General features: G+C 39.6%; 1 protein-coding gene across 1 annotated transcript in view; it reads right to left on the bottom strand.

Moving 5' to 3' along the window:
* Positions 1-18,231, bottom strand: part of COL26A1 (collagen type XXVI alpha 1 chain) — a 151,107-nt gene that overhangs the window by 98,770 nt on the left and 34,106 nt on the right. Inside the window, exon 3 of the mRNA XM_088152346.1 lies at positions 13,010-13,113. Within this exon, the coding sequence (XP_088008472.1) occupies positions 13,010-13,113 (104 nt within the window). The remainder of the gene's footprint in view (positions 1-13,009; positions 13,114-18,231) is intronic.

The following is an 18,231-nucleotide window of genomic DNA, read 5'->3' as shown; positions in this document are numbered from 1 at the left end:
TGTGGGAAAAGGTAGGAGTTCCAGGCAAGTAGGCCGAGGGGGGCAGGAGGGCAGGGTACTACAAGTGAGTGCCATGGAGCGTGGGCAAGGGGATAGGTGCCACGGGTGGGCAGGCAGGTGCTGCAGGTAGGCGCTATGGAGCATGCGTGAGTGGGCAGGTGCCACAGGTGGGTGGGTGCTGCAGACACTATGGAGCATGGGGGGTGGGCAGGTGTCACAGACAAGCACTACAGAGCACAGGCAGATGGGCAAAAAAGCAGCGGGAGTGATCTCCTGCCAGCTTCCCCATTGACTTTGCTTGTGGGAAGCTGGCAGGGAAGGTAGCAAATGGCGATCACGTGACTATGGGACACTGCAATGGCTGCAACTTTGCAGACCAGTTGTAAGTCCCCCTCATTCAGCACCATTGTAACTTTGAATGGTCGCTGAACGAGTGGTCATAATCCAAGGAGTACCTGTATTCTCCAAGAGGGAAGGCTGGAAGCAGGTTTCTGCTTTAGTAGGGTTCAAATTGCACAGGAGCTTCTATTCACATTCTGATTCCATCAGATATCCCTGCTATTTCCAGCACGTCAAGAACTGTGGAATGAAGATACTATTGTTATTTCTTAATATTTATCTTATTTCTATACTGGTTTTCTTTCTGAAGTACTCAGAGTGGTTTATAAGAAAAGTAAAAACCATCTTAAATAAACCCATTCAAAATAAAACCGACCATTCTAGAAGACAATAAAAACACAGAAATTAAAACAAGATTCACTCAAAACAAATTCACTCAGAAAGATAACTGAAGGCAGTCTACTCCTACAGAATGCCTGAGTGAACAGGCATGTCTTCAGTGATTGTTGAAAGAGACAATCTGGTAGTTAGCTATACCTCTCCCGTGAGACAATTCTGGCCCCTGCATTGTAAGGTGAACCAAGTGAAGGGCCGCCAGTGAGTCTTCACCAGTTGATCTTAGCACATGGATTGAAAGGTATCAGGAGAGGCAATGACATCCAAAATCCTAACACTCACAAAACTGTTTGTGGCAAATTCCATGAAAACACTTAACTGATCTTCAGTCCTGCTTCCCCCCTACATGTAACACACGACACACACACAAAGAGGTACATTCATTTACCCCTGATATATTGTGATAGAGCAAAAAAGAGGGGGGGGGATTAGGTAGTACAGAAATGGGGCTTTTAACAACACATTCTGCAAGATTTCTATCAGTCAGTCATGTTCTCTTTCAAGATTCTCAGATCCATCCCCCTTCCCTGGTTTTCCATTCCCCCCCCCCACAGTTTCTAGCATTCCACACTCTTTGTTTTATTTATTTGAAAAAATGTATATACTGTACTTCAAAATACAGTTTCCTTAAAGTGGCTTATAATATTCTAAAGTACCAATTTAAAATTCAAACTAGAAATAAAGGATCTGGTAAAATACACAAAATAATTGTGAGCTTGAATCAATCCACTGCAAGAAATTAATGGTTAATTAATTAATGGTTTTGGACAGTAATCTACCAGTAATCTGGTCCAGGGCAGGTTGGTAGATAGATGGTTTTTGACTTCCCAGTCTAGAGCTGACCGGCCCATAGTCGCCCAGCTGGCTTCCATGGCTAAGGGTGGACTCCACTCCCAACAGCACCTTACCTACTAAATCATATTGGCTCTGAAAATGTATAGAAAAATACATTATAAATAGAAAAATACATAAAATTTAAGTGGTAAATCAGCAGAATGAAAACAAACCTAAAAACTCCATTGCTCCCTAAATCTTACAGCATTAGACTTAAAAGTCATGGAGGACTAAAAATGCCTTTCCCTGATGCTGAAAAGATAATAAAATGAGGTCTAAAAATACCTCACTAGGGGAGGGCATTCCAAGGTTGGGGGCTACCACTGAGATTGCTTGTTCCTATGAAGTTAGCCATCATATTTCACTATGAGAATTATCTGTAGCCGAGCTTCTAACAATGATCTTTGCCATGTGCGTACAGTTCTTGATATATAATAAATCGATAAATAAACCTTAGGTTATAGGTAATAAATGGGAGGAAGTTTCGTTACAAATACTGTATTGAGAATGGTCATGAAGTATAATTAACATTTGTAGGAGTGATGCCTCTCAATCAAATGAACAAAGCATGATGGCAATTGTAGGTTTAACTGAATCGAAGCACATAATATTGCTCATGGGAATGGTAAGGTATCATGGCCATTCTTTTGTAAGTCAAGGCTGAAGAGGATGTAGCCTTTAAATATTTATAGGTCTGCAAGCCAGAACATTCAAGACCACTGCCCATGCTAATTGAGTCAAACATCTGTAGTGCCAAATGCTCCAACTTTGTGTCAAGCACTTGGAAATGAGATCTGTCCTTTCTCTTTCTTGTAAAATCCTCTTATGAGAGCTTGATAGCTATCGTTATTTGCAGTGCACGCAAAATAGTGAAGCTGAAAAAGCAAAGAAACTATGACTTGGACACACAACCATTTGAAAGCTCTTCTTTCCAGGTTGGTGGTTGAAAATGGGAAAATGCTAAATTAGATTTTTGCATGATAAGAAAGCTATGCTGTACTGAGAACATAGAGGAGGCAAGGAACACAATCAATTGTTGATCAAAATAGAGAAATAGGCAAAAATCCATGCAGGAAGATTCCAAATTAATTAATTAATTAATTAATTAAAACAAATCTTTGCTTCTTTTACAAGGGCAATGGAAGAAATGCCTAAATCAAGATACCAACTGAGGGAGGTCAATTTAACCCACAGAGGACTAACATGTGCCAGAGTAGACATCTATGGCTGAGCTGTGCAAAATATAAGCCACTAAATCAGATGCATTCAGTGCTTGATACATCCTGATATCCTATGCAGTTTTTATCTCCCTGCTCTTCAATATTGTCTGGAAGAGAAAAGTGACATACCAAGATTCCCAATCAGTGAATAGAAAACACTTGCTGAGAGGTAAGACAGGAGGGAGCCTAAAAACAGGCATCCTGTGCAGCAGCCCCACTTCCCTGGAATGGCTTGCCCCCAAAGGCTTAAGTGACCCCCCCCTCATGGCCTTCTGGGAGTTTGTATAAATTTGGCTGTTCTGGAAGATCTTTGGGATTTAATTGTTTCATACTTACTGACAACGAATATGACTGTTACTATAATTATTATATATGGTTATCTTTTGGGTTTATTGTGTCATTGTGTTGTTTCATTGGCTATGTTACCTTGTTCTTATATACTGCCTAAAGTCCTTGAAACTGAGATATACATTTTCCAAAAATATGAGTGAATGGCATAAAATGCTGTAAATAAATGCATAAATAATCAAGAGCAGGGCAAAGATGCTGAATGTAACACTGAAATTATAAAATAATATATTCAAAAATGTATTCAGCAGCACTTCTGGTTTCTTGAATTCTTAGAAGGAACTCAGATACATCCACAGAGGATAGATCTAGGAACAGTTATTATCTATAACAACTACAGTTGTATACATAGGCTTAGGGACTCAAATTATATGTTTTAATGAAACCCTATATGCTTGCTTTCATGACATTTTTTCACTTCTCCTTGCACCTAAGCATTAAGCACAAGGGTGGCTCTATTATGCTTTGAGGAGCAAGTTAGAGAGGGAAAAAATTCCAAAAGCAAGAATTTAACCTACAGGAGATATCTGCAAGCTGTTATTTTTTTTCAAAGAAAGTGTTTCAAGGTACTGACTGAAAGGGCATCCAAAATTATGGCATTTGCCATATTCAGTGTTTCTTTATTTTGAATATGTAAACAACTGCATATAAGTAGTAAATGTGCCTTCAAATTTGCAGAAAGATGTTTAATTTTCACCCACACTGAGGTTGTGCAGGCTCTGTTTGCATAGGTAGTCAATGAAAAATACAATTTGACCAAGTGTGCCTAAATATTTTCATACAACTGTTAGAGAAGCTGCTAGGGTCAGATGAAGAATAGCTATGAAAACTAGTTCACCAGAGTCACCCGTTGGGGGGAGACGGGCGGCATACAAATTTAATAATAAATAAAAATAGTTTCTATGGGATGAGGCAAATAGCAGCAGCAGGATCCTTAGCAGTTCTGTTTAAACTTTAAAGCATCTTTCTAGCTCTTCTTCGTATTATGATAAACTGCGGGTTGTGTGTGCATAGTTTCAAGCATCTCTCCACAAAAGCTAGACACTTTATTCTAGGGGAAAAAAAAGATATGCTAAGGAAAGTAGATTTGGCCCTATATCCTGAACTACCACAAAGTCACAGCATGCAAACTGCCCTTCCCAGAATAGCCAGGTACAGTAATTGCCTCTCTTGAAGACTTGCTATTATTCCTTTAAAGTATAAAGAAAATCTGTATCTAAAAAGGGCAGAAGACAGAGTTGACATTTTATATAAGCAAAAGTAAAACAAGGTTGTCATTAGCTGGCTGCATCAAATTGGTGCCAAGTTTCCAAGTTGATGGGGGACATTTCAGCCTCCCAAGAGAAGATCCTCAGCTTTGAACTTCTAAGCACATGGGAGGAGGGAAACAGACTAGGTTGAGGTGTCAGCATTATCTTGGAGTCAAATCAATCAAGTTGATGCACGTTGCAATAATTAGCGCACATCACCTCTGGGCTGCCCCCATCCATATGGTCTTTATATCAGGATTTAGCAGACTGGGTGGCTCAAGAGGCTCATTTCCTGTTGTAGCTAAAATCCCCTTTGCTCCAAACAGAGAGAGAGAGAGAAATAAAGTAAAGCTTATTATACAGCAGAATTGCTTGACTAAAAGCCTTCAAAGCCAGAACAACAACTCCCGCTAAGTTCTTCATTATCTTATCAACCTAACTAGACACAAGAGCAAGGAATAAACAAATAAATACTGATGAGTCCCCAACACTGGTGTGCCTCACACATTTCATCCCACAGGGTTTATTTGCAGCATCTTCCGTGGATCCAGGTCCCAAGATTGAAGGATGTTCAAAAGTCTTGAATCTAGGAATCAGGCAGCGAGAATTAAATAATTTCTTTAAGTAGCCAAAGAAACTCTTCAGATATTTTGCTACCAAAGGTGAAGGATAAATAGTACTCTCATTCCACATAAAGAAATTGGTTGGATTAGTAATCAAAGCTTTTCTCCCCCCCAAACTGAAGAAAGTCCAAAATCCTGTACCCCATCCAACAGTGGCCAACTAGCTTAAGGCGGCACCAGACAGGCTACATAAGAGCTGCACCTTGTATTCACACAACCCACTGCCTGCTCATCGCCTACTCAAAACCTTTTGTTGTTGCTCCTAGCTGCCAGTTTTGTTATAGTAAATCATTAGAAAGTACAATTTTCCTTGAATCAGTAGTAGTTAAAAGGTTGGTAATTAGTATTGGCTGAAATTAATACAATAGCAAAGAGTCTTGACTCTTTCAAGAAAGGGTTGTTTTATTCATATTTGGCCTCCAATTTTTAGCTCTCATGAACAAAGTATTTTTAACAGGTTATTTATGCAGCTATAAATTTCTGGGCAGAAACACTAGATATCATAGAATCAGGGTTGGAAGGGACCTTGTAGTCCAACTCTTTGCCCAGGTTAGGAATCCTCATCCCAGGCAATTGGCTATCTAGCCTTTGCTTGAAAATATTCAGTGATAGAGTCACTGTAAATCCAATAAGCAGCTGTTCCACTGCTTCATAGCTCTCACTATCAGGACATTCATCCTGATATGCTTAAAACTGTGTATCTCTCCATAGGATTTCCAATGTATTTATATATGGCCTCCAGCTGTATTTTTTTCCTTCCTGGTTCCCTCTTCCCCCCACTGTCCTTTAAAAAAATTCCTTGAACAGTTAATATTTTAATCAAATTACAAATGTAGTCATACAACAGCTATGGCACCACTAGGCACTGCATGGCCCAGAGCAACACTTCACCAGTTAGAAGCTTGGTCTGGCCTGAATGCCCTTTGCCCGTTTGCTAGCTTCAGGGGCCTTTTCCCAAGACTCCTGGATGGGATGCAGTCAGAGAAAACAACTAGGACAGCCGTCCGTCCAAAGGATAAAGTTTGAGGGGCTATGACTGCACAGCTTTCAAACACAACAGTCATTTATTTGCCAAATCAGGTAAAGAAACAAGGATGAATAATCTCAAAATAAAGTGCATAACAGAGAAAAACATGGGGAAATTTTGTTAGGAAGTTAGCTAGGTTTGTATCCTTATACCAGTGTTTCTCAACCTTGGCCACTTGAAGACGTGTGGACTTCAACTCCCAGAATTCCCCAGCCAGCAAGCTGGCTAGGGGATACTGGGAGTTGAAGTCCACACATCTTCAAGTGGCCGAGGCTGAGAAACACTGCCTTATACTGCAAGTAAAGCTCTCTCCAAGTTTGGCTAGACAAGCTCTTTTCATCCCAAGGTCTCCCTACTATCTCAAGAGCTTTGCTGAGCGTGAGGAAAAACACACTGCTTTCAAAGTTTTGGAAAAAAACCAGATAAATTTTGCATTTCACATGTCTTTCTTCATGCCTAAGGCAGCCTTCCCCAACAATGTGTATAACTAATACCCCTATCATTCCTGCTGGACTGGGATGCTGGGGGCCATCATCTAAGATATCTGGAAGGCACTGAAATGAGGGAGGCTGGCCCTTCCATTATTCTGAAAGGTAGTGCATTAGTTACCCCCAAAATATTTGCATAATGTGAATGAAAAACACCAATGTTAAAAAGTCCAAAGTTCTGGCTTGGTTTCCTGTTAAAATTGATGTCATTTTTAAAATAAAAGAAAAATGAAGGCAAACAGAACCAAACACAAGTGAATGAAAAATTAAATAAACTGAATGTTTAAAGTATGTATCCCTTTTAAGTTCCAAATCTGCTGAAAACAAAATTTCACTGGGGGCAGGGAGCTATGTCAAACAAGCAACATCTCCTCTTTCTTCAAAACCCTTCCATTTATACATGTCTTTCTGAAGTTTATGCTTCATATGGATGATATTTTTCTGCCCGGCCACAACCCTGGCATGGAAAAGTAGTCTTAGATTAGACTTGTATTGTAGGCTTGCAGACGAAGGTCTCGCTTATGTAAAGCTACCTAATGCAAAATGAAGAAGGTGAGCCAAACTTTTTTATTTGCAGTTCAGCCTTGTAGCTACTGCGCTAATGACTTTTTCTGTCACCATGCCCTAAAAACTCTTCGGGAGTTAAGGCCAAGGGAACAACACTGCAGGCAATCCGTAATTGGTGTGTGTAGGATGTGTCAGAACCTTGGAGGATGAAAAGGAATATATCAATGACTGTTACCTAAAATTTGTTTAATTGCACATAGCTGTCCCTCCCCCAACCAAAACCTCACAGATAATTTCAAGCAGATGGTGCAGGTACAAGTTCGTAACGCACAATTGGCACATAGCACAACCACTCTGCTGAATCTTACCAGGCGGGCAGAAACTATCAAAGATAGACAGTCGCTCAAATAACCAGGCCTATGTCTACCGCCTGAATGTATTTATTTGTCTACTTCATATGAATTTTGATCTCATGGACTGGATTCTCTGGCAGTCCGTTTTTTATCCTATTTTTTGTCAAAAATCTGTTTCTCACCATTCCGGCAACTTTTTTGCTTTATAGAGTTGAACATTGTTGAATCTTATTTTAGAGTATAACAGAAAGTCTTGACCCTTTGTTAATAGGTTCAGGTTTTGAGAAAAGTAACCACTTAACCATCACCAGCTGGTGGGCACCTCCTTAATGCTAAAGGCTACAGATTGTTTAGATTATAATTATCTCAGGAATTTTAATTCTTAACCAGGCAGCTGACAAAAAAGAACCCCAGCCTGTGAAGAAATCTTTCTGGCAGTTCACTGGACTCTGCTGTGTCCTATGTGAGCTTTAAATCATCACTCACTTTTTCCTCTTTAGGGAAAGAGCTGCTCTATATTCATGAGATCTTCTCCTTCCTATGGAATATGTCATGTCTGTGTTGACACAAGACAATTTGACAGAGTTTCTGTGTTCGGAAATCCCACCCTAGGAGACATTGTTATCTTTCTGGCATCTAAACTATGGGCCAATCCTTCTTTCTCTTTTGGTCCTAGTTGAATTGCACCAGAATTGGGCCCTAAACAAGGAGGGAGAGATGTCCATTAATTCTATAATATCCTGCTTTAATGCAAGTACTCGTTGCCTATGCTTATTTCTCTATACCAGTGTTTCTCAGCCTTGGCAACTTGAAGATGTGTGGACTTCAACTCCCAGAATTCCCCAGCCAGCTAACTGCTTTATGTTTACCAGAATAGGGTAGGCCATAAACTAAAATTATGCAACTGAGCTTCTGGGTCACTTTGCATTCCTAATTATTAGGGCTCACCCAACAATAGGTCTTAAAAAGCTAATAAGAATGTTATGACGTAGGACCTGAGCTGGTGGTGCTCACAACTCTAAGCACTAAACCTAGATCAAAAAACCACAACTGCTGCATTCATACAACAGGCTACACCAAATAAAACTTAAGTGTGGGGTAACATAATAGTTTAGTTCACACAATAGAGTAAAAAAATAGTTAGGTTTTCACAACGCATAGAACTGGAAACTACCCAACCCCATTTCAGTTCTAGCCTAATAAATTATGTGTACTCATCCAAACTAAGACTAAGAGGCTCAGAATATAACCCACTGAAGGGCCAACTAGGGAAGCTTAAGAAAATAAACTGAAAAATCAAGTTATGCAAATTTTAATTCACACTGACTTGTTTTGCATCTTATATGTGAATCATAGTGGTACTTCTCCAAATTCCACAAGGCACTTTTGACTTAAAATATATACCAACTTTTTAAAATACACAATTCAGTAACAAAGATATATAGAAAAGTATATCTTTAAATAAAATCCTCATCTAAATGTGCAACTTGTAAGAATATGTTCAATATGTTTTATATATATAGATTTATGAATTAACACTTGAATGATAAGCAAACTCTACGGGGCAACTTCCAAGTGATTCCAAATATCACTTGAGCATATCACTTACAATTTGTGATAGAGAAAAATAATAGTAAATAAATAAATGTTAATAAATAAAGGTTCAGATAGACCTCTAGCTAACTCCTTCAGTACCAAACAATACAATTCCTCTGGAGATTTAGGTATTCCCCAGTCGTATTTTGATTAGTCCCAAACTTCAGTTCTGCTCCTTAACCTTGCCCTTCACAATTACCTAGTGAAACACATGTTCTCTTATTGGAGAAGACTGAGTCAAAAACGAGAGCTCTGCCTTTTCTTTGTTCCCTGTTAGCGTTTTTATATCTTAATTGAGTTCCTGGTTTATTGATTCTTTTCTTTTTATTTTAAATAGTTGAGTGCAAACTTCTTGAATTCAAAACAGCTGCTTCAAGTTCGGAATCGGTTATTCTGAGCTGAAAATATTTATCAGAGCCATTTGAAGCTCAGAACATTTCCAAGAAGGTTGGAAGGCTTCCTGTGAGGATGGAACAGCCCATTTAAACTTGAAACAACTTTCAAGCTCAAAAGGTTTCACACTTATAATGGTTTAAACAACTCTAACATTAAACACCTCTATAAAAGCTCCTTTATTATTTTTAGCATCCTTTGTCAACGTCAGCTCATTCTCACATTTCTAATACCATCTCTATAGTTTTCATCCATCAGTATGTACCTTGCTTAGCTTCTAAGCATAAGCATAATCTGCCAATGGACTCACCTTCTATCTCTTGATTAGGTCTACTCTCCCTTCCATTCCTTTCTCAGCTTCCCTACAATCTCTCACATTAAGTGATCTGCCCCCTTTTCTACCATCTTTATGTATCCTTTTTGGCTTTCAAATCTCCACTAACATTTTGTGCAGCCATACTGGCTTTTTCTGCTATCCTCTTTTTTATCCTCAGTGGAATTGTTTGCAATTGTGTTTTCAGTATCTCCATTTTGAGATCTCCCACCAAATTTTGAGCTCTTTTTCCATTAGCATTCCTGCCCTGTGATCCTACAATGGAATCTAGTATTTAGATTCCATCTGCTTTCCACAGAGTTTTTCCATGAAAACACTGGAAAGATCGTGCTTGGCAGAGTTTGCATTCCAAGAGATATTCCATTAATTTGAGTCCCCATCACTACTTCATGTTTCTTTGAAATATCTGCAGTTTACTTTTGGAAAGCATCGCTTACATGTTCTCCTTGATTGGGAAGGTAACAGTAGATACAATAAAAGTATTGTTTTTACTTGTTCCTACTTGTTCCTTTATTTTCCCAAAGATGATCTCAGCAGTACCAAAAGTTCATTCCCTTGGATTTCTGAGCAGGTGTTAACACTTTTGACAAATAGTGCAACTCTTCCTCCCTTTCAATTGTTTCTGTTCCTTCTGAACAAATTGTATCCCTCACTTACTAGATTCCAATTGTGGGAATCATTCCAAAGACCTGCATTATACTATCAAATCATATTTGCCTTCCTGTATTAAAAGTTCAAGCTCCTTTTCTTCACTGAGTGGTTTTTTAGTCCCATGTTAACAACATCCCCATATCTTTATCAGAAAACGTTACATTAGGGGTTTCATTTTCAATCCCCACAGTGTCTGATTTAAAGCCCTTCTGATCGTGCTCAGCCTACACTGGTCTAGCATGTTTTTACCAATCCTTGTGAAATACCAGCAGCCCATTATCCAAATAAATATGTGGAGGTACTTCATTGCACTTGAAGCGTGCAACTCTCTAGTACAACTTGCCATTTTGTGTAGCTGCCCTTCATGTGACATAATGTGAGATGTCTGCATTTTCACCTGCACAAGCAGTCATAACCACTTCTTAATACGGAACTCTGAGAATCCACTCAGCGTGATGCCCCATAGGGAGGCTGTCAGGTCAGGAAGCGAGTGGTGGTGTTGCTAGTGCCAGGGAATGAGTATGTGGGGGAGAACAATAGAGAGCTGAGCCTTTTGGGAAAGACTGTGGGGAGGCTGGAAAAAGAATGGAAGGGAGAATAGACATAAACGGTCAAGAGAGAGAAGGCAAATCCACAGCCAGCTTATCTCATAAATAGCAAGCTAGCCTAGGTGACAAAACACCTTGGAAGAAGCATTTCAGTTGCTCAAAAAGTCTCGAGAGTACTTCAATTAACTCGCTATAAAAGAAGATGAGAAATTCTTCTTCCACTTTCCAATATTCTGTATTTACCTAAAATACCTTACTGAAATCTTATTACGCCCTTGATCTGCTACATGGGGCTTGACAGAAACAAAAAGAGGGAAGGAACTGGAGGCATATCCTTGTTGACAGCAAGGTAAATAGGGCAAGTTTATTCAGTGAGGTTCTCTGTCAACTCCAGTGCTATCCTTCAAAGAGGTACCACTGTCCTTGAGGGAGCAGCTCCATGACTTGGGGATCCTCCTACCCTGAAAGCAGTAGCCAGATGGGTGGGTGAAAACCTTAGCTAGAAGGGCTCTCATCTAGCTTTGGTTGGTACACCAGTTATACCCTACCTGGAGTGAGAGGACTTTGCAACAGTAACTCATGCTGTATAACTAGACTACTGAAATAAGCTCTACCACTCAGAAATTGCACTTGGTCCAAAACAGAGCAGCCCACATATTATTGAGCACTGGACACATAAGCACGTCACCCTGTGTTAGGGGCCCTTCACTGGTTACCAATAGGTTTCTAGATGCAATTTAAAGTGCTGGTTTTAATTTACAAAGCCCTATAAGGTTTGGCGCTGAGGCACCTTCAAGACTACCTTTGTCAGCTAGAATCCACCAACTTGATAAGGACAGCTCAGGAAAAATTACTTGTGGTTCCCCATGACCATGAAGTTTGAGGGGCTGAAGCCAGAAGAAGCTGTTTCTCAGTACAGTAATGGCGTTACGTTATGGAACAGCCTCACCCAAGAAACTAGATAGGCCCCGAGGTTATTGCCTTTCTGGAATAGGCTTTCTAAATGCGATGTATGGAGGGAATGCAACATGTGTGTTTATACTGCTCTAAGTTGCTGTTTTTAATGTTTGTATCTGTTGTACTATTATTTCGTATTTTATGATTAGACGTTTTGTAATTATTTTGTACTCTGACAAGAGTGGCATGATTGCAGCCATTTAGAAATCTAATAAATAAACAAACAATGGAAAAACCAAGACCCAAGAAGAAGAGGGTCAACAGAAAAAACAGCAAGATAGAGAAGTGAGAAACAGATAATCAATGGGTTTTATTGCAAGTCTCACTCTTAAAATGCATAGCAGTGCACCGTTTACTGAAAAACATGATCCTGAGCTTTCCTCTTGGGTACTCTAATAATAATGATATAACTGTAATTGTAATAATGGCTGCGCATATTGAGAAAATAGGTATGCAGATTTATAGGATGCAGATATGCAAAATATATATTTATTCAGTAGTTACTAAAGGCAATTGCTTAGTCAGGATGTTTCACTGCACACACTATCTGTTTGACCAGATGTGGGTTACTTGGGGCAATCCTGTAACATGTTTGGTCACGTAACAGGGACTAACATGTTGGAGGTGAAATACATGCTGCTTCTGTCAACTGCCATGGAATTGCAGTAAAGATAGTCCAACTTCAATGCCATGTATTTCCTATTTAGTTAGCAGTAGATGGAAGACAACATAACATGGGAGAAAAAAAGTCCCTCTGTCTAAATAATACATAATGATATGTCATTTAAGAACAGTGTGGCTTGCACATCATAAAATCACACACTTATGAAATCCTCTAAAAATTAACATATGCTTAAAAGTAAGCACAGATTAAACTTTGACAGGATCACAGTCCAGTATTTCTAATCTAAAACTGTTTGTAAATCTTCCGATTTCTAGCTACTAGCATTTTCCAATCTCCCATCATCCATATAAGGTGGATCAACTTCCACAGTCTCCATGCTGACAGCCATGCTGGCTAGGGTCATGGGAGTCCAAGTCCAACACATCTAGAGGACACCAAATGGGAGAAGGCTGGTTGATATACTCACAGCTTCATACATACACCCTCTTGAAGGGCATGTGAAAGAATCCAGAAGACTTACCTTCCTCACAGTTGCTTCCAGTAAAACCAGGGCAGCATCGCCATTCGAGAGCAGTTACTGTTCTGTAAGCTATCTTGTACGTGGGTCTGATGAGAGTCCTGTAACTAACACAAGCAAGACATCACCCAGAATGTTCAACCCAAGCCTGCCAACATCAGTAGCTACTCACAAGAGCAAAGCCAAGCAGAGTTTTAACCAGCACAGTCCAACATACTTCCACTCAGGTAGAGTTCAGTGGGATTACTCCCAGGTAAGTGGCTAAAAAATTGCAGTCTGCATTTAAAGATTCTTTATTCATCCACATTCTTTATTTGTCTACCTGGGAGAACATCCCATTGAAACTTATTTCTGAAGAGCCATGCATAAAATTATGTTAACTGACAATAAAACCTTATATCAGATTTCTACAATTTAAAGAAATTGTGTGATAAAGTGAATAGGCTTGAATTATGGAATGTTGGGCACAACTATGAAGTTGAAGGTTGATTGCTGAATGCAGTAACAGTGGTATCTGATGGAAATATGGAAGTAAAGCAGGCATGAGAATAAATATAGCACTTGAATTATTTAATTTGGAGCAGGAAGTGATACAAGGATATGTGACGTCCACTTGGTTACTGAATGTATTTATGGATAAATGTACTCTATAAGGAAAGCTAGTGATGATGTCAGAGGTATGTTGACTGGGGAAGTGAATGCAGTTAATTCTGTGTTGTTGGCTAAGAATCTGAGTGACTTGCAGGAAATAGTAAACTGTACAATGCAATGGAGTATAGATCTGAAAATTAACTTATCAGTGTATCAGTCATCTTTGTGTTTGATAAGAAAATGGAGAGAATGATGGCAAATTATACATGAGTAACGATAAACCAAGGCAACTAGGTGAAATTGTGTACCCTGGTGTAGTATGTTTTAAAAATAAAAATATGGATGGAGGAATCTTAGGGTGTACAAATTCTAGTAGAAAGATTGTGGACTGCCATGCCATTTTGCAACTAGGCAAGTTTCCAATGTCAGCCACTTTGTGAGTCTAGCACATGCTTTCAAAATTCTCAGTGCGCTCTCACCCAAAAAGTGTGTATCCCTAGTTTAAGTAAAGACAGTTGGACTACACTCATATAATACGTTTAAACAGTTCAATTAAAGACTTAGTGGCTACATTTGCATGTGATTTGATTGTGTAGTTTTAAGCTTGGTTGGTGGAGTTTGGGGAAGGTAGCTTAGCTTGTTCTCTGAACTATGGAAACTCCCCAAATGTATTGTTCTATGAACACAGTCTTGGAATATTTGGAGAATGTTCCTCCCTGCCCTTGCTTACTTTGAAGGAAACTTCTAGTATGTACTGTTTGGACTGGGTAACTTTAAGAAGGCTTTGCAGCAACTATTTTTTTATAGAAATAAGACTGGAAGCAGACAAGGGAATAGTCAGGTTGCTGACGAGACACAATTTGGATCAGGTCAAGGAAAAGTAGCATCCTGGGACACAGGAACCACACAGGAACTGTATATTTCCAGTGTGTTTAAAACATTTGCTCTGCAATGTTTAGTATTTGTGCAAAGAAGCGGATTACACACACAACCCACCTTTCACGCTAAGTTCAAATTTGCTTCTACACTTTAAGATAACGGCCCAGTGTTGATCTTCCTCTCCTCTACACTGTGCCAGACAAAGTTTACATATTCCTCCGTTAAAACAGGAGACCTAGAAGCGCTTACATTCACTGTTCTTATTTATTAGGGGTAGCCTCTATTTCGTGGCTTCTAACTCATTTTGGTCTCCCTTTTTGGCCAGATTGCTCTTGTTAAAGTTTTATGCAATGATGCCAAAAAATGAGGAAGGGGATGGGCAAAACATGCATTTATATAAAAACTTAAGATAAGTGCTGTAATTCAGATACAAATGCTAAATATCGCATTTAAAGCAGAAGAGTTTAAGCAGGTAACCTAAGTATCTACACTCTAGTTCTAAGTACAAGTAAGCCACTTCCCGGCTCCTCCTTTTGCCTTCCTTAATTCCATAAAGGTATTATGCCAGCAAAGCAATTCTAACCATTGGTGAGAATGTTCCAATCACAGAACAGTCTACAGACTGAGATATTCTCTGTACAATAGTGTTCTTCCTTCCCTTTGGGTTTGTGTGGTTTGCTTTACTAGCTGGGAGTAAGTGCAAAGAAAGAAAGACGTGCAGAACCGAAAAGGAGAGCAGGAAAGAAAGAAAAGAGAAAGGAAGGCAGAGAAAGAAGAAGCCAGAAGCAAAATAGCTCTTCCATTGTTAACCTTGGCCTCACTTACTGTTGACAAATTCCTCAAATACAGCTCTCATCATACATACATATACTGTATCACCACCGCTCCGACACATATAGAGTTTCTATCAGACACAAAAAAATTTTAAAGCTTCATTCAAATGATAAATTTAGGGACTAATTGAAATTTAAGTATACACTAGGAACTTTCTTACTTCCCTTGCTATTTCAATGTTCAGGAATTAGGGCTTCTGTTTTATGTTTGCAGTGAGCCTCATCCTCAGCAGAGAGAGATGAAACCCCACTCTGACAATCTGGAATTGTGGCAATATTGCACATTGACTGTTGTGCTAGTAAAATGTTGCCAAGGAAGACGTGGATCCAAATATGTCTGGCATACATATGCTAGCTGGGAACTTTGGAAGCTGCAGGCTGACACATATGGAGGACATCAAACTGGGAAGGCTAGAGTGAGTGTTACACTGGGGTAACCATAACAAATGTGTCTGGCACAGCTCACACAGTGTTTCCTCAGCCTTGAGAGCAGCACTATATTCTTCCTAAGCTTCCCAAAATATACTTTTTAAGCATGTGTAAAAATTACATCTGAGAAAGTAAGGGGCTTATTGGATAACACAAATGGGTCATTAGAGATGAAATGCAAACAGATTTCTTATCTAGCAGCCCTTGTGCTTTTTCCTCTTTTTCCAACCGCTCTTCCTCCTAAGCAGTCACTCTGGAGAAGGTCTGTCTACGTGGCTGCTAAGAATCAACACCAACGTGACTGCATATAATCAATCAATCAATCAATCAATCAATCAATCAATGTCATTCAAAGTAAGGCATGATGGGAGTTGCATGTAAGCATACTAAAAACCTCAAGACCAAGATCATCATCTGAATGAAGCATCTTGGGCACTTCTGGCCAGACTAAAATAGAAAGCGTCTCCATGGTTTTCTTACGGTGATGCTCTCAAACAGACTTTCCCTGCATTCTGCTATTTAGAAATCCACTAAATGAGAAACAGCCACACAGGGCTGTTTCTGAGCTCCGTTGCTCAGGATGAAGCTCCCAAAAGGCACGTGCATCACTAGATGAGAAGCCTAGCTTGCACTGTCATCAGTACTCAGCCACAAAGTGTCCCAATTACATAAATTATGCAAGAAACTTGTGGCGAGATGTATTATGTCATAATTTTTCATAGAATAAAAAACATCTGCCAAAATAGATTTCTTAATACGTAAGATGACACATGGCTCTTTCTTTTTGCTGCAAGGGAATGAAACAACTAGCTCTCTGGAAACAGTTAAAAAAACTAAAGCATAGTTTGTGTACATTTAATCCTTAGTCATATAACTGCATTAACATTGCAACCTGATCTCATGTTTCACTATTTTTTCTTTATACTCAGGAGTGTATATAGCTGTCAAGTATGGATATTTTTTCTTTTAGCCCAAAAGAACAGCAACTTTTTCTGGCCCTGGACATCTTCCTGTACACCATCCCGATCCATGAAACTTGCAAGGCTGCTTGTCAGAATGGAGACATTTCGCCAAAGCTCAGCACTTTTTTTTTTCATTCTGGTGCAGCATAGCACACCTGTTATACCACCTCAAAGTGCAGAAAAAGGCACAAGTGAAATTTCTCTCACAGAAATGATGAGCAAGCCATTGAAGGGGGACTTTCAAGAAGGATGACTCAGTCCTGAGAAGGAGGAAAGTGTGAGAAAGACCCTCAAAATTACCCTGCCTTGATTTTGTTTGGTATAAGTTGGGGCAGAGAGAAACTCAGATAAGCATTCTAAATTGGGTTATTCTGCTCTACATCCATTAAGAGCATCTCTGCTGTTCCTGTTTCTTGCCTTCACCTACTGGGATAAGGCTCTCCAAAGCCAGAGCAGCTCCACAAGTTGCTGTACAGCCAGTATTGCTCCATTCTCTGGGAAGTCTACCAGAAAAATTGGTGAGGGGAAGAGCTCAAGATCAATTCTTGAACATCATGATGCAGTGTGAATTGTTTCTGGCAGGCCAACCAGTGGAATGGCCTACAGATTGGGCCAAGGTTGCTTTATTCTTAGTTTGCTGAAAGAAGGGGCAGTCAAATGGGATATGTCACTCATTGAGGGCAATGATGCATTGCTGGGTAATTACTAGAACTTCATGCAAAGATTCAGAGATGCTTTCGATGATTCAGCCAGGAGAACTACAGAGAACTGAGAGAGTCACAAACTGAAACAAGGAAATTGTCAAGTTGGGAGTACATAGCTGATTTCCAGTTGTTTGCCAGAGATGTGTGTTAGAATGATATTATCCTGATTGATCAGTTTGGGAAGGACTTTCTGATGAACTAAGGGATGAATTAGTAAGACAAGGCACACCAGAAAATTTTGGAAAACTATTCTAGCACGGCATGTTAATCAATGGATGATTGGAGGAGTTGAAGCATGAAGGAAATAATAGGGGGAGGACATTTTATTGTCATTTGTCACCCCAAGACCCCTTCCTCTGACCTCATTGGACAACAGCATCATAGTACCCACAGAAATATGTCTGATGAAGAGAACCTTGTCTGCCATGGAGAAACAAAGAAGGAAGGATTTCAATGTATACTTTTACTGGGGATCTCAAGGACACCAAACCATGGTTTGTTCTGCTAAAGTTTCTTCTTAGTCAGATGGAAGATGCTGCACCTGTGGAACTGCAAGTCATCTCACAAGTAGATGCCTGAATCACTCCAGAGACTTGTGCTCAGGAAATTTTACAGGCTCCTCTCCCAAGAACTCAAAGGGAGGCATTCAGTTAATTAAGAAGAACTCAGATCACCAACAGCAGGCAAGTGCATTTCATTATCCCTGTTACTCTTCACACCCCAACCAGTGCAGAAATAAAACTTTTGACACTTTTAGACTCTGGTGCAACAGCTTATTTCATTGATGAAATTATGGTCCATCAGTCTGAGTTGCCCACACAGTAATT

The sequence above is a fragment of the Python bivittatus genome, unplaced genomic scaffold (assembly GCF_059951505.1).
Source record: "Python bivittatus isolate LINGU-HERP-01145 unplaced genomic scaffold, Pbiv_v1 ctg000690_np1212, whole genome shotgun sequence".
Lineage (NCBI taxonomy): Eukaryota > Metazoa > Chordata > Lepidosauria > Squamata > Pythonidae > Python > Python bivittatus.
This window is presented reverse-complemented; position numbering and strand designations above follow the sequence as displayed.